The sequence below is a fragment of the Schistocerca nitens genome, chromosome 5, assembly GCF_023898315.1.
Source record: "Schistocerca nitens isolate TAMUIC-IGC-003100 chromosome 5, iqSchNite1.1, whole genome shotgun sequence".
Classification (NCBI taxonomy): Eukaryota; Metazoa; Arthropoda; class Insecta; order Orthoptera; family Acrididae; genus Schistocerca; species Schistocerca nitens.
In genome coordinates, this window is record NC_064618.1 from 735,073,427 (window position 1) to 735,086,943 (window position 13,517).

Consider the following 13,517-nt stretch of genomic DNA (forward strand, 5'->3'; position numbering starts at 1 on the left):
ACCGTAATGTTTATCAAGCTTCTCTTAAGTCTCCTGAGGCGTTCTGCCTTTCATAAAGTAATCTTTAATCACCACACTAAATTCTTTTTCGTCCATTTTTTGACAATCACTCGACTTTCTTGATTCACACGAATGCCAAACACAAAGAAATAGACCAATATGACTGAAACATGGTGTGCGTATTTCCAAAGACGCTACTAACTAAACATGACCTCGATACGTGCCGGTGGTGCTATCTCTCGGACTTTGCACGGACTTTTCAAACGCCCCTCGTAGTTCTAGTAAATTACAGTAAATTCTTCTGTTGATTTAATGCATTTCTTTACAACCCCACCCCCCACCCCCCACCCCCACCCCTACGCAATGCTCGTCAGTCTCAGTCCGTTTGTACTTGGTGTCTGACTGGTACAGGTTTAACTGTGGTTGTTTCTTCGCGTTTCCACTTCACAGTCACATCACCATCAGTCGGCTTGGGCAGCTTTAGAAGGGCAATTTTAATAAACATTTTTGGAACATTGATAAAAAAATTTAAAAAATTTTCTTTCAAAAATTCAGTCTTGATCACACCACGTATGCTTCAAGAACATAGGTGACCGGTTTTCCGGCATATCACATGACCATCATCAGATCTGTAATTTAATTTAGAAAGTAATAGAAACCTTACTAGATTGACAATAAAATATGATAAAATGCTTATAAGGATAAAATACAATAAGACTTATTATACCCATGGCAACCTTCGAAGATGGTAGGTGGAGCTCTCTTCTCAGCTGCTGTGATGTCAACTGGTGCCAGCAAGTGAAGGGCATACGCTTAAATACGAAGATGCTCCGCCTACCTCTTCTCCCTCTACCTCACGTCAACCAATCAGTGTAAAACGGGTTCAAATAATCGTCATAACGTAAAAAAACAAAGTACAATAATAACATAAAATAGTTATGTATAAAATATCTCTTTACAACCATGATACTACTTAAATATTATATAAAATATCAATTAAAAGCTTTAAAAATAACTGTACAGAAGATGTATACTCAGTGGGCCCTCTATGGGCTACGGTGGTACTACTACAATGTTTTCAAAGTCAGCGATGTTGTGAAGGTCTTTGGCATTGTGCATCATATCGATATGTGAGTCATGACTTGACTGCAAGTATACACCTATGCTAGATTCAGTCTGTCTGTCTTATATTAACATTATTTGGCACTGGAGATATATGTAATAATGGAATGATCAGCTGCAGAGTGGTATGATATTACATACATTTAAAAAAAAGTCATAAAACTGATTTATTAAAAATGGTGTTATATTTCGTAATATTTCTAGTTAGAAGTTTAAGATTGTGATATAAATATTTATGTACTGTTCTAAGGTACATTTCTGCCATGGATACAACTGGGTCCTATGATTTTCTGAACCAAAGAGTACATACGTGTTCATAGAATTTCGTCAAAGAGATCATAAAAATGTTTTTCACGAAAATCCAACTGTTCACTGAGAAGCACTGACGGTTAATCTCTATAACGGGCATATATCTCGATCTCCTCCAAAATATTTAATAATAAGCCTTTATTAGTGTAATGAAGGATTTGCAAATTCTGTTGTACCGTCCCTTCGACATGCAGGGACGGCACAACAGAATTAGCTTTAGAAGGGTTGAAATGTCTCTGGTGTTTTTTATTACTCATATGTCATCCAATAACTAATCCACATTCAAGTCACTGATCTTTCCTGATGGACCTATTCTGGTGTTACTGCTTATGTACTGACAATACACGACTCCCCGCCTTCTTTTATACTGGCGGGTTCGCCTCTCTGATATCTGGTAGTCAGTCCCACATTTCATAACCATGTCCGAATACTTTTGATTACGTACTGTAGTCGGAATGTCCCATACATAACTTTGATCAGCGCATGTCACAGAACACAGAGATTATACAATGAGATGACCAAAGATATGGGGTACTTCCTAATATCGTGTCGGACCTCCTTTGCCCAGCTTAGTGCAGCAACTCGACGTGGCAAGGAGATAACAAGTCGTTGAAAGTCCACTGCTGAAATATTAAATCATGCTGCCTCTATAGTCATCCATAATTGCCAGTGCAGTATTTAGTGCAAAAACTGACGTTACGTTCTATAAATCTTTGATGGGATTCACGCGATTTGGGTGGCCAGATCATACGCTCACATTGTCCAGAATGTTCTTCAAGGCAATCCCGAATAATTGTGGCCCGATGACATGACGCATCGTCATCCATAAAAAATCAATCGTTGTTTGCAAGTATTAAGTCAATGAATGACTTCAAATGGTGTCTAGGTAGTCGAACATAACGGTTTCCAGTGAATGATCGGCTGAGTTGGGCCAGAGCACCCAGTCCATTTCATATGAACACAGCCCACACCATTATGGACCACCAGCAGCTTGCACAGTGCCTTTTTGACAACTAGGGTCCATGGCTTCGTGGGGTCTGCGCTACACTCGAACGTTACCATCACTTATTACCAACCGAAATCGGTACTCATCTGACCCGGCCACGGTTTTCCAGTCGTCTACAGTCCAACTGATATGGTCACGAGCCCAGTAGAGGCGATGCAGGCAAAGTCGTCCAGGAGAGGCGATGCAGGCAAAGTCGTCCAGGAGAGGCGATGCAGGCAAAGTCGTCCAGGAGAGGCGATGCAGGCAAAGTCGTCCAGGAGAGGCGATGCAGGCAAAGTCTTCCAGGAGAGGCGATGCAGGCAAAGTCGTCCAGGAGAGGCGATGCAGGCAAAGTCGTCCTGGAGAGGCGATGCAGGCAAAGTCGTCCAGGAGAGGCGATGCAGGCAAAGTCGCCCAGGAGAGGCGATGCAGGCAAAGTCGTCCAGGAGAGGCGATGCAGGCAAAGTCGTCCAGGAGAGGCGATGCAGGCAAAGTCGTCCAGGGGAGGCGATGCAGGCAAAGTTGTCCAGGGGAGGCGATGCAGGCAAAGTCGTCCAGGAGAGGCGATGCAGGCAAAGTCGTCCAGGGGAGGCGATGCAGGCAAAGTTGTCCAGGGGAGGCGATGCAGGCAAAGTCGTCCAGGAGAGGCGATGCAGGCAAAGTCGTCCAGGAGAGGCGATGCAGGCAAAGTCGTCCAGGAGAGGCGATGCAGGCAAAGTCGTCCAGGAGAGGCGATGCAGGCAAAGTCGTCCTGGAGAGGCGATGCAGGCAAAGTCGTCCAGGAGAGGCGATGCAGGCAAAGTCGTCCAGGAGAGGCGATGCAGGCAAAGTCGTCCAGGAGAGGCGATGCAGGCAAAGTCGTCCAGGAGAGGCGATGCAGGCAAAGTCGTCCTGGAGAGGCGATGCAGGCAAAGTCGTCCAGGAGAGGCGATGCAGGCAAAGTCGTCCAGGAGAGGCGATGCAGGCAAAGTCGTCCAGGAGAGGCGATGCAGGCAAAGTCGTCCAGGAGAGGCGATGCAGGCAAAGTCGTCCAGGAGAGGCGATGCAGGCAAAGTCGTCCAGGAGAGGCGATGCAGGCAAAGTCGTCCAGGAGAGACGATGCAGGCAAAGTCGTCCAGGAGAGGCGATGCAGGCAAAGTCGTCCAGGAGAGGCGATGCAGGCAAAGTCGTCCAGGAGAGGCGATGCAGGCAAAGTCGTCCAGGAGAGGCGATGCAGGCAAACTCTTCCAGGAGAGGCGATGCAGGCAAAGTCGTCCAGGAGAGGCGATGCAGGCAAAGTCGTCCTGTTAGCAAAGGCATTCGCGTCGGTGGATTACTGCCATAGCCCATTAGCACCAAATTTCGCCGCACTGTCCCAACGGATACATTCGTCATACGTCCCACATTGATATCTTCAGTCATTTCTCGTCATATTGTTTGTCTGTTAGCACTAACAACTACGCGGGCGCCTCTGCTCTCGCTCGTTAAGTGAAGGTCATCGGCCACTGCGTTGTCCGCAGTGAGAGATAATTCCTGAAATTATTCTCGGCGCACTATTGATACTGTGGATCGTGGAATATTGAATTCCCTAACGATTTCCGAAATAGAATGTCCATGCGTATGGCTCCAACTACCATTCCACGTTCAAAGTCTGTTAACTCCCGTCGTGCAGCCATAATCACGGAAATATTTTAACATGAATCACCTGAGTGCAAATGACAGCTCCATCAATTCACTGCCCTTTTATACCTTGTGTACGGGATACTACAGCCATCTGTGTATCGCTCTCCTATGACTTTTTGTCACCTTACTGTAATAGATAAATTAACACTGCCCATGCGTGGCGAAACCTTTTCTTGGATCAAATGGCTCTCAGCACTATGGGACTTAACTTCTAAGGTAATCAGTCCCCTATAACTTAGAAGTACTTAAACCTAACTAACCTAAGGACATCACACACATCCATGCCCGAGGCAGGATTCGAACCTGCGACCGTAGCGGTCACGCGGTTCCAGACTGTAGCGCGTTTAACCGCTTGGCCAGCAAAACCTTTTCTCTACAATATTTTCTGAGTACTATTCCCGCAAGGTATTGAGGAGAACTTCTATGAAGTTTCAAAAATTGGAGGGAGGGGCTGCTACAAGTATGATATAGATACGAGAGGGGGACTGATACGTGTGTGGGCAGCGCAGTCAGCACGGGTCGAGATGTAAATCCATATATGGCACATGCTTTTAATCTGCCAGCAAGGTTCAAACCTTTCTTGTTTATATAAGCACAGAATGTGATGTATAGCTCAACACTGACATAAAGTAAGTGAAGTATACAAATTTCATGCATTGTTTCTCCCCCAGACTTGCAACGGCGCAAAGTGCAAATGTGACCGATCTACATTTTTTTAAGATGCTCTAAAATCTGTTTTCACGATTTTAATTCTCATAAATTTTTAAAGTCTACTTCGTCCTCTCTAAGCATTCAATTTATCGTCTGTGTTGTGTCTTTTTATGCATAGAATTTAATATGCTGAGTTTGCTTCAAATAAATCAGAGACCATTTGCAGAAAACATATCAACAATTCTGTGACTATTGGTTTCTGGGAACAAGTGCAATGATGAAAGCCTCGGAAGATTTCCTGCTGATGCATGAATAACTACACTACTGACAATTAAAATTGCTACACCATGAAGATGACGTGCTACAGACACGAAATTTAACCGACAGGAAGAAGATGCTGTGATATGCAAATGAGTAGCTTTTCAGAGCATTCACACAAGGTTGGCGCTGGTGGCGACACCTACAACGTGCTGACATGAGGAAAGTTTCCAACCGATTTCTCATACACAAACAGCAGTTGACCAGCGTTGCCTGTTGAAACGTTATTGTGATGCCTCGTGTAATGAGGAGAAATGCGTACCATCACGTTTCCGACCTTGATAAAGGTCGGATTGTAGCCTATCGCGATTGCGGTTTATCGTATCGCGACATTGCTGCTCGCGTCGTTCGAGATCCAATGACTGTTAGCAGAATATGGAATTGGTGGGTTCAGGAGGGTAATACGGAACACCGTGCTAGATCCCAACGGCCTCATATCACCAGCGGTCGAGATGACAGGCATCTTATCCGCATCGCTGTAACGGATCGTGCAGCCACGTCTCGATCCCTGAGTCAACAGATGGGGACGTTTGCAAGAAAACAACAATCTGCACAAACAGTTCGACGACCTTTGGTTCAAATGGCTCTGAGCACTATGGGACTCAACTGCTGTGGTCATAAGTCCCCTAGAACTTAGAACTACTTAAACCTAACTAACCTAAGGACAGCACACAACACCCAGCCATCACGAGGCAGAGAAAATCCCTGACCCCGCCGGGAATCGAACCCGGGAACCCGGGCGTGGGAAGCGAGAACGCTACCGCACGACCACGAGATGCGGGCTCGACGACCTTTGCAGCAGCTTGGACTGTCAGCTCGGAGACCACGGCTGTGGTTACCCTTGACGCTGCATCACAGACAGGAGCGCCTGCAATGGTGTACTCAACGACGAACCTGGGTTCACGAATGGCAAAACGTCGTTTTTTCGGATGAATTCAGGTTCTGTTTACAGCATCACGATGGTCGCATCCGTGTTTGGCGACATCGCAGTGAACACACATTGGAAGCGTGTAATCGTCATCGCCATACTGGCGTATCACCCGGCATGATGGTATGGGGTGCCATTGGTTACACGTCTCGGTCACCTCTTGTTCGCATTGACGGCACTTTGAATAGTGGACGTTTCGTTTCAGATGTGTTACGACCCGTGGCTCTACCCCTCATTCGATCCCTGTGAAACCCTACATTTCAGCAGGATAATGTACGACCGCATGTTGCAGGTCCTGTACGGGCCTTTCTGGATACAGAAAATGTTCGACTGCTGCCCTGGCCAGCACATTCTCCAGATCTCTCACCAGTTGAAAACATCTGGTCAATTTTGGCCGAGCAACTGGCTCGTCAGTACGCCAGTCACCACTCTTGATGTACTGTGGTATCGTGTTGAAGCTCATGAGCAGCTGTACCTGTACACGCCGTCCAAGCTCTGTTTGAATGCCCAGGCATATCAAGGCCGTTATTACGGCCAGAGACGGGTGTTCTGGGTATTGATTTCTCAGGATCTATGCACCCAAATTGCGTGGAAATGTAATCACATGTCAGTTCTAGTATAATATATTTGTCCAATGAATGCCCGTTTATTATCTGCCTTTCTTCTTGGTGTAGCAATTTTAATGGCCAGTAGTACCTATATCTGTTAACTGTACAGATTTTAACAGAAAAACTCTTTTGGAGTTTAGCCATAAACCGATACTCGATGCGGTCAGAGTGAACGTGTAAAAGTGTCACAGCGATAAGGGCTCTCCGGTGATTAGCATAGCGGCCACGGTCGGTCACGCTTACGTAGGCACGCGACCCGCCCAGCAGGACGCGGGAGACCACAGCTCAGCGCACAAAACCTGACTGCTTAATTTCGGGTTGTACCACTCCTGCTTGTAAAATTACATCCACAGCATTTGTTACTGCAAATTTTGGTAAAATATTATGCACGATGAATCACGTACATAGGTTGGCACCCCAAAAATGCTACAAACAATCTGTGTTGTTTGTTCAGAAGAAATACCTGGACACGTTATATGTCAGAGGAAAGATGCTTTCTGACCCAGGTTTTGCATCCCCTTTAGTAAGAAAGTATATATGGGGAAGGGAAGGCCCTAGCTCAACGAAGATGACACTGTTTTCAAAGTAGAGTCAAAATGGGTTCAAATGGCTCTGAGCACTATGGGACTTAACATCTATGGTCATCAGTCTCCTAGAACTTAGAACAACTTAAACCTAACTAACCTAAGGACATCACACAACACCCAGTCATCACGAGGCAGAGAAAATCCCTGACCCCGCCAGGAATCGAACCCGGGAACCCGGGAAAGTAGAGTCATCTACATACATACAGACTCCACAATTCACTATACGATGCCATGTGGCATTCAATGCTGAGCTCAATTTAGATGCTACTTTTTAATTTAAGAACATATTGCTATACTTCTGCAGTTACCATTTCTGTCAGTTCAGTTTTTATAAATTAAGACTGCATATTATTCACCTGATATATTATTACGGCTGACTTCATACAGGGCGCTTCCTTGATTGTGTTGTAGCTTTCAGTTGTGATGGGGAAGGATAAATGTATTAATTTTGGGCGAGGGACCTTAGCCCGGGAACGAAGGAGTCGAAAGTTTGAAAGGTGGCTACACTGAGCCACAGCGCCAGAGATCGCGCTAGAGAGTATTGTTCCGCCGCCTCCACTGGCAGTGATTATTGAGAACTCGTAGTGGGCAGTGCTTTGGGAGAACTCGTGGTAGTCAGTGCTGAGATGTCGTAGTGAGGAGTGTTTGTTGAGATGGGCCAGTAGGCAGTGCTTGCTGAGATGTGATACTGAAAAGTTCTTGTTGAGATGTGATAGTGGCGAGTCGGTGTGGAGAGATTGTAATGTCTAGAGTGCTTTTCATCAATATAAATTAAGGTAACAAACTACTTTTCTTTTCTTTCTCATTATTTCAATGTCCTGAATAATGCGTCATTACAGGTTCAGTCAACAAAGCATCTGGCTTGTGTTCTTGTATTAAAGTGTAATTCTGGTTTTCTTGAGTAATTATGGTATTTCTATTTTCTTTAATTAATTCAGTATAAATTATATTTAAAAATTCTTGTGTTGTTGAAGAAGAACCGTGCCAGATGCGTACGTTGAGTCATACTTCCACACACAGAACAGTTACACTTGTGCTTTGGTTTCGTAGGTTTTATAGTTGCTGGGGACTTAATTAATTAATTGTGTTAATGAAATTTTCCATTTCATTCTTGTTATTGTTCTATGCAGTCAGATAGCGTAATAATACTAGTCAGGGCCAACCGTTTACGAGACTTCGTAATCGAACAGACAGCTACTGAAGCAAAAAAATAAAAGTATTTGCATTCTATTTTAATTAAGCCCCCATGCACGTGACGACCCTGCCAGGATCGTCCCTTGGAATCTTCTGATTGTAAAAATAGTAGACAGTAGTATTGTTGTAGTAATTTGTAGTTTAGCAATTGTAGTCTATTTTGCATGTGTAGATTTGGTAATTGTCATTCTTCTAATGGTATTTTTTTTTTGCAAAATTTCATTTCTGTTGTCTTGTCTACGGGTTTGACAATTAGTGCAATTATTTCAATTGTTCGATTAATCGTGTTTGAGGGAAACATTTCGTGTGAATGGTATTGTTGGAGATAAAGTGTCATTGTGTGTAATTTCATATAGTGACGAGTTTTGTTTGTTTTGTAAATGATTACGCGGTCGATGAAAAAGGCAAAAATGATGGACAGTGAGAATGACGAAATTGTTGACATGGCGAACTCGCCAACACAGGACAACAGTATGATGAATAATGGAGTGGAAAACAATTTAATAAGTCGGGAAAATAGTCCGGAACCATTTCAAAATTTTTCTAAATCAGGAAATTCACAGAATACGAGATTAACGATAGAAGAGTCTGAAATAGTATCGAACACAGATAGCTTTACAGCTATGACGAAGGAAACTGGTTTTGCGGGAAATGTTAGGGGCGAAAGGAGTTTCGAATCAGTTACTATGGAGCAGTTAATGAGTGCTATATTAAAAATGGAAACACGGTTTGGATCTGAATTAAAACCACAGAGGGGAACAATGGAATCACTGGGATCACAAATAGGAACAATTAAAAGAGAGATGGGAACTTTACGATCTGAATTAAAAACTGATATGGGAACAATGGAAACACGGTTTGGATCTGAATTAAAAACACAGATGGGAACAATGGAAACACGGTTAGACTCACGAATAGGGACATGTTTCAAAAACATGAAAGATGAATTAAAGAAAGAAATCAGAGAAGAAGTACAACCGATTTTGAATGCTCACAATAATAGATTAATTGCAGTAGAGATTAGACAAAGGGAACAGGATAGAGAACAGGAGGAAAGAGATCGCGTGATAGTACAAAAATTTTCAGAGTTAAATTTACAACGTGCACATGATAAGGAAGAAATATTTGAGAGAATCGAGGAATCCGTACCAAATGACAGAATAAATAATCTAACACAACAATATGAACAGTTAACTACCAAATGTGTCAATACTGAAACCCGAGTCGCGACACTTACGGAAGACGTAAGTAAACAGAAAGAAAAAATAGGTGACTTATCGGAAAGAGTTGAGGAGATTTCAGATAAATTGACAAGTCTTAGTTTAAATGGGGATAGAGATTCAGATGATACAGCTCCATTACCATTTGCAGAAACCGAAGAGTACCAGAACATAAGTAAGCATGTTGAAAATCAGGGAAAATTTAATGAACGCGTTAAAAGGGAATTTGAGGCATTACGAAAGCAAGTCAAACAAATTGAAGGCGAAATCGTAGGAAAGGACAGAAAAAGAAATTTGGAATCACAGTTAGCGGAGGGGTTTGAAGAAAATAATTTGTTTCATTTACGGGATGCAACAAGGGAGCGCCAGGCGCGCGAACTTGACAATAATCAACATTGGGACTGGGACAGACGCGGTAGGTCTTTGTCGCCACGAGGCGAAAACTTTGACTATAAACACTTTTTGACTGTTCGGAAATTTAAGATCTTTTGCAATTCTAAGAACGACATACATCCATGTTCATGGTTAGATCAATTTACGTACGCACTCCCGCCGAATTTGCCACTAAGTCACAAACTGAAATTTATGTGCAGCTATTAAAGTCCTCAGGGGATTCACTACACTAAGTGAATATGTGCCGTAGCGATCACAGGGCCCCGAGCTGTAGTGGTGCTATTTTCCTTTTAGTTTTCTGCACCGCTGCCTACTCTTATACTATTCTTTGCATCTATAAAAACAACTCTTCTACTATCCATCTATCTAGACAGTAGGTAAAAAATAACCGGATTTGACTGTTTTACCCAAAAGTGACTTTGGAAATTACCGTTTGGACTTACTATATTTTTTTGCAGCATTCATTCGTGGTTTAAATGAAATTTTACCTGTTTATCTTCGTGACAATATTACTTCATATGTTGACGATATTCTTATTGCTAAACGTTCTTGGAGTGAGCACAACAAAATTTTGGATTCATTATTACGTATTTTTGCACGAGTTAGCATGACAGTGAACTTGGAAAAATCTGAATTTGGTCGTTCTCAGGTGAAATTTCTCGGTCACATTTCTACAGAAAGTATTCTTCCTGATCCAGAAAAATTAGACGCTATTCGTAATTATGCTGTTCCTACCACAAAACGTGATGTTCGTAGTTTCCTTGGTGTCTGTTACTTTGTTAGATTGGATGATTTGGCCACACCTCGTTTACACATTTCTGTTATGCACACTTTGGTCCCAGAAAATGCTTTCATAAATTACGAGAAAATTGTTACTTCAGTAATATGGAAAAACGTATTCGATCTGTTCTTGCCAAATGCAAATTATGTCAAAAGGCTAAGCCGCCAAGGATTTCTCACAGAGCACCGTTGTTTCCTATGCAGTCGATTTGTTCGGTCCAGTGGTTCGTTCTACTAATGGTTTTGCGTACATTTTGGTAGCAGTGGAATTGACACCAAAAAATGTGTGTTTTACACCTTTACGCAAAGCAACAGCTCGTTCAGTATCTAACGGTTTCATCAAACATTTTCTTAAAGAAGTTGGTCAAGTTGATAAGGTTATATCAGATAATGGATCACAGTTTCGCTCTAAAATTTGGCTTCGTACTCTACGGCGTCGTAAGATTAAACCAATTTTTATTTCACTTTTTCACCCTCAATCTAATGCTTCAGAAAGATGGATGAAGGAAATCAATAAATTGTGCCGTCTTTATTGTCATCAGAATCACAGAACTTGGGATCAGTATCTTCATATTTTTCAAAACATTCTGAATGAACTTCCTAATGACTCAACTTCTTTACCGCCTCTATTGATATTAAAAAATAAAGTACCAACAAATCGCATTTCTGAAATCGTTCCATTTCCGCCTTCACGGAAACAGCGGCATTCTGAAGTTGTCAACCTGGCTCTACAAAATATTGCATCTGCGGCTGCTAGAAGAGAGAAATCAGCTAAACGTCCTGGTCGTTTAAAAATCTTGTCAGTTGGTCAGAAGGTGTTAATTAAGTCTCATCGTTTGTCTCATAAAGGAAAAGGCTTGTGTCGCAAATTTTTTCTGCTTTATAACGGTCCATATAGGATTCGCAAAATTATACATGATAATACTGTGGAAGTAGAAACTCTTAAATCTCGGCGCTCTAAGGGCATACATCATATATCGAACGTAAAAATTTTTGTGGAATGACATACTTTTGAGAAACCAACAGTTATACGTAAACATGCGGAGAATGCAAGGATACCGCGCCGTGTTCCGGCGGTGGCAGATACTCAAAGCAACAGTGAAGTCTGCGTGCCGCACAAGGCAGTCGTTGACCGCAAACAATTACTTCCTACGTCACGCGCCTACAGCTGATCGAGCGCTAAGTGCGAATGCACTGACAGACGTAAACAAATACACAGTCTAAATTCTCCGAATAAATTCTGTATAAAGCTATGGTGACTTTATAAATTATGTTATTAACGTTCAGTATTTTTCAGGATACGGTTGTGTAAAATATTTAAGACCTTTAGGTAAATTCTGTGCGTGTCCGACGTTAAGACGACTTGCTATGGAGAAAATTTCAGGAAGAATGTCATTTCGAAGAAGAAAGTAATAAACAAAAAAGGTAACGATTAATTGAGTTTATTTTTCAGGTAACATATTTCCACTTAGGTACGTACTTTAGACGTAATTTGCTGCTTGCGATTACGTGACTCATACTTTGTGCTAAATTTCATGTTCTATGAATTTACTTGTGAAGCGACGTGCTTGTGTACATTTACTGATTTTGACGATGATTGATTAATGAACAGGCTTGTTATTTGTATATATTACGCATCGCTTGGCTGCACTGCTTTTTCACTGATGTCACATTTTTCTATTATGTGCCTGCTGTGCTTATTTATTTAAATTATAATTGTCACCTGATTAATTGTGCTGACTGTAGTTAGGTATGTAGGTTACACTTTGTGATTTATCTGCTTGCGCCTTCATGTTTACTTATTAAGATTACATATGAATATTTATTTGCTTATGCTGAATGATGCTAATGACTTGTTTATTACGTAAGATATATGTTTGCTGCTGTGCGTATGGATTGCATATTTACACACTTCTGTTTTGTTGTCATAACTATAAGTTGGTATATAGAAATGCTGATATACTGTGTACAAACATAGAGTTTAGGTCACACTATGGTATTAATTATAGATTGTTCGCTTGGCAGAGCCTCGTTGTAGGGATTGTGTTGCATCCACTTGTTGACATTCTGTTCTCTACTGGTATATTTACTCGCTATTGCATGTTTTGCTTACACTCAGTGCCTGATATTTTTAAGATAAGAAAATGAACTGCTATAATGCTACGAACGACATTAGTACAAGAAATTTCATAGAAGTCACATGAGATGGAGGTTTTATGGAAGCTGTATAAATTTATGCTAATAGGAAGGAAGCTAACGACATGACATACCAACACTAGGTTAGACCATTGACAGTAATTACACTGCATTCTTCGTGAGCAATTGAAATAGGAAGTGACACGACACAAGAAATACTCCACATGTTTGCTTCTGTTTGCCATAATTTTTGAAGTGGTGTACACACTGTGAAATATTATGATCATTCACACTCCGTAATCGTACTTAATTACTGAAAGTTCTTCGAACTAAAGTCTTTTAGAGGTCACGTATGCATTTCTTTTATTTAATGATGGACAAGGAACCAAAATGTATCTTATAATTTATAATGAGTAGAAGATTTGGGTCAGATGGATTATACAGAGGTTGTGTGTGGACACTGTGTCTTCGGATTGTATGGGATGCTGAATTGAAGTTTGCACTAGGATTTTGTCTGTACTTGTTCGAGGAGACTGACTAGAGGAAAGAGTTGTTATGGAAGTGAAATGATATTGGTGCTGAGGTTTATATATATCGACGTATTGAAGAGGTATGATTGAGGTA

The 13,517-nt window shown here is 41.9% G+C and overlaps 1 protein-coding gene across 1 annotated transcript in view; it reads left to right on the forward strand.

Annotated features, from left to right (window-relative positions):
- Positions 1 to 2,590: 2,590 nt before the first annotated feature.
- LOC126260683 (cylicin-2-like) overlaps positions 2,591 to 13,517 on the forward strand; it is a 39,074-nt gene continuing 28,147 nt past the window's right edge. Inside the window, exon 1 of the mRNA XM_049958018.1 lies at positions 2,591 to 3,688. Within this exon, the coding sequence (XP_049813975.1) occupies positions 2,591 to 3,688 (1,098 nt within the window). The remainder of the gene's footprint in view (positions 3,689 to 13,517) is intronic.